This window comes from Camelina sativa, chromosome 11, assembly GCF_000633955.1.
Source record: "Camelina sativa cultivar DH55 chromosome 11, Cs, whole genome shotgun sequence".
Taxonomy (NCBI): domain Eukaryota; kingdom Viridiplantae; phylum Streptophyta; class Magnoliopsida; order Brassicales; family Brassicaceae; genus Camelina; species Camelina sativa.
Genome location: NC_025695.1, coordinates 9,605,789 through 9,606,218, shown reverse-complemented (window position 1 = coordinate 9,606,218; position 430 = coordinate 9,605,789). Strand labels below are relative to the sequence as shown.

The window sequence follows — 430 nt, the reverse complement described above, 5'->3', positions numbered from 1 at the left end:
TGATTAGGAAAATTTTCGTTTCTCTTTGCTTCGTTATGATTGAGTTGTTAGATCTGGTAGCTCTAAGAATCGTGTTGGTGTTGGAACATTGTTTAGGGTTTTAGATTCATTTTTAAATTAGTTAACGTTGAGGAAATGCAATGATTTGCATAGACACTGAAGTATTGTGAGCTCTTTTTTGTGTGCAGAGGATTCAAACATTCTGTAGAGAAAATAGATCTTCGAGGCGAAAGCTCCATTAACGCAGAATGGATGGCTTACATTGGAGGCTTTGTTAATTTGTTGTCTCTAAACCTTTCAGATTGCCTGAGAATCAACAATTCCACTCTCTGGCCTATCACAGGTATGTTACATGACATACCTCTGATTTTGCATTTGGAGTTTATGACAAATGTGGCTTCTTCTTCTTTTTTTTTTTTTTTTTTTTTTT

At 34.9% G+C, this 430-nt stretch overlaps 1 protein-coding gene across 1 annotated transcript in view; it reads left to right on the top strand.

The window, feature by feature from the left end:
* LOC104727789 overlaps positions 1-388 on the top strand; it is a 1,000-nt gene extending 612 nt beyond the window's left edge. The window contains exons 2-3 of the mRNA XM_010446862.2: positions 189-347; positions 382-388. Coding sequence (XP_010445164.1) covers positions 189-347; positions 382-388 — 166 coding nt within the window. The remainder of the gene's footprint in view (positions 1-188; positions 348-381) is intronic.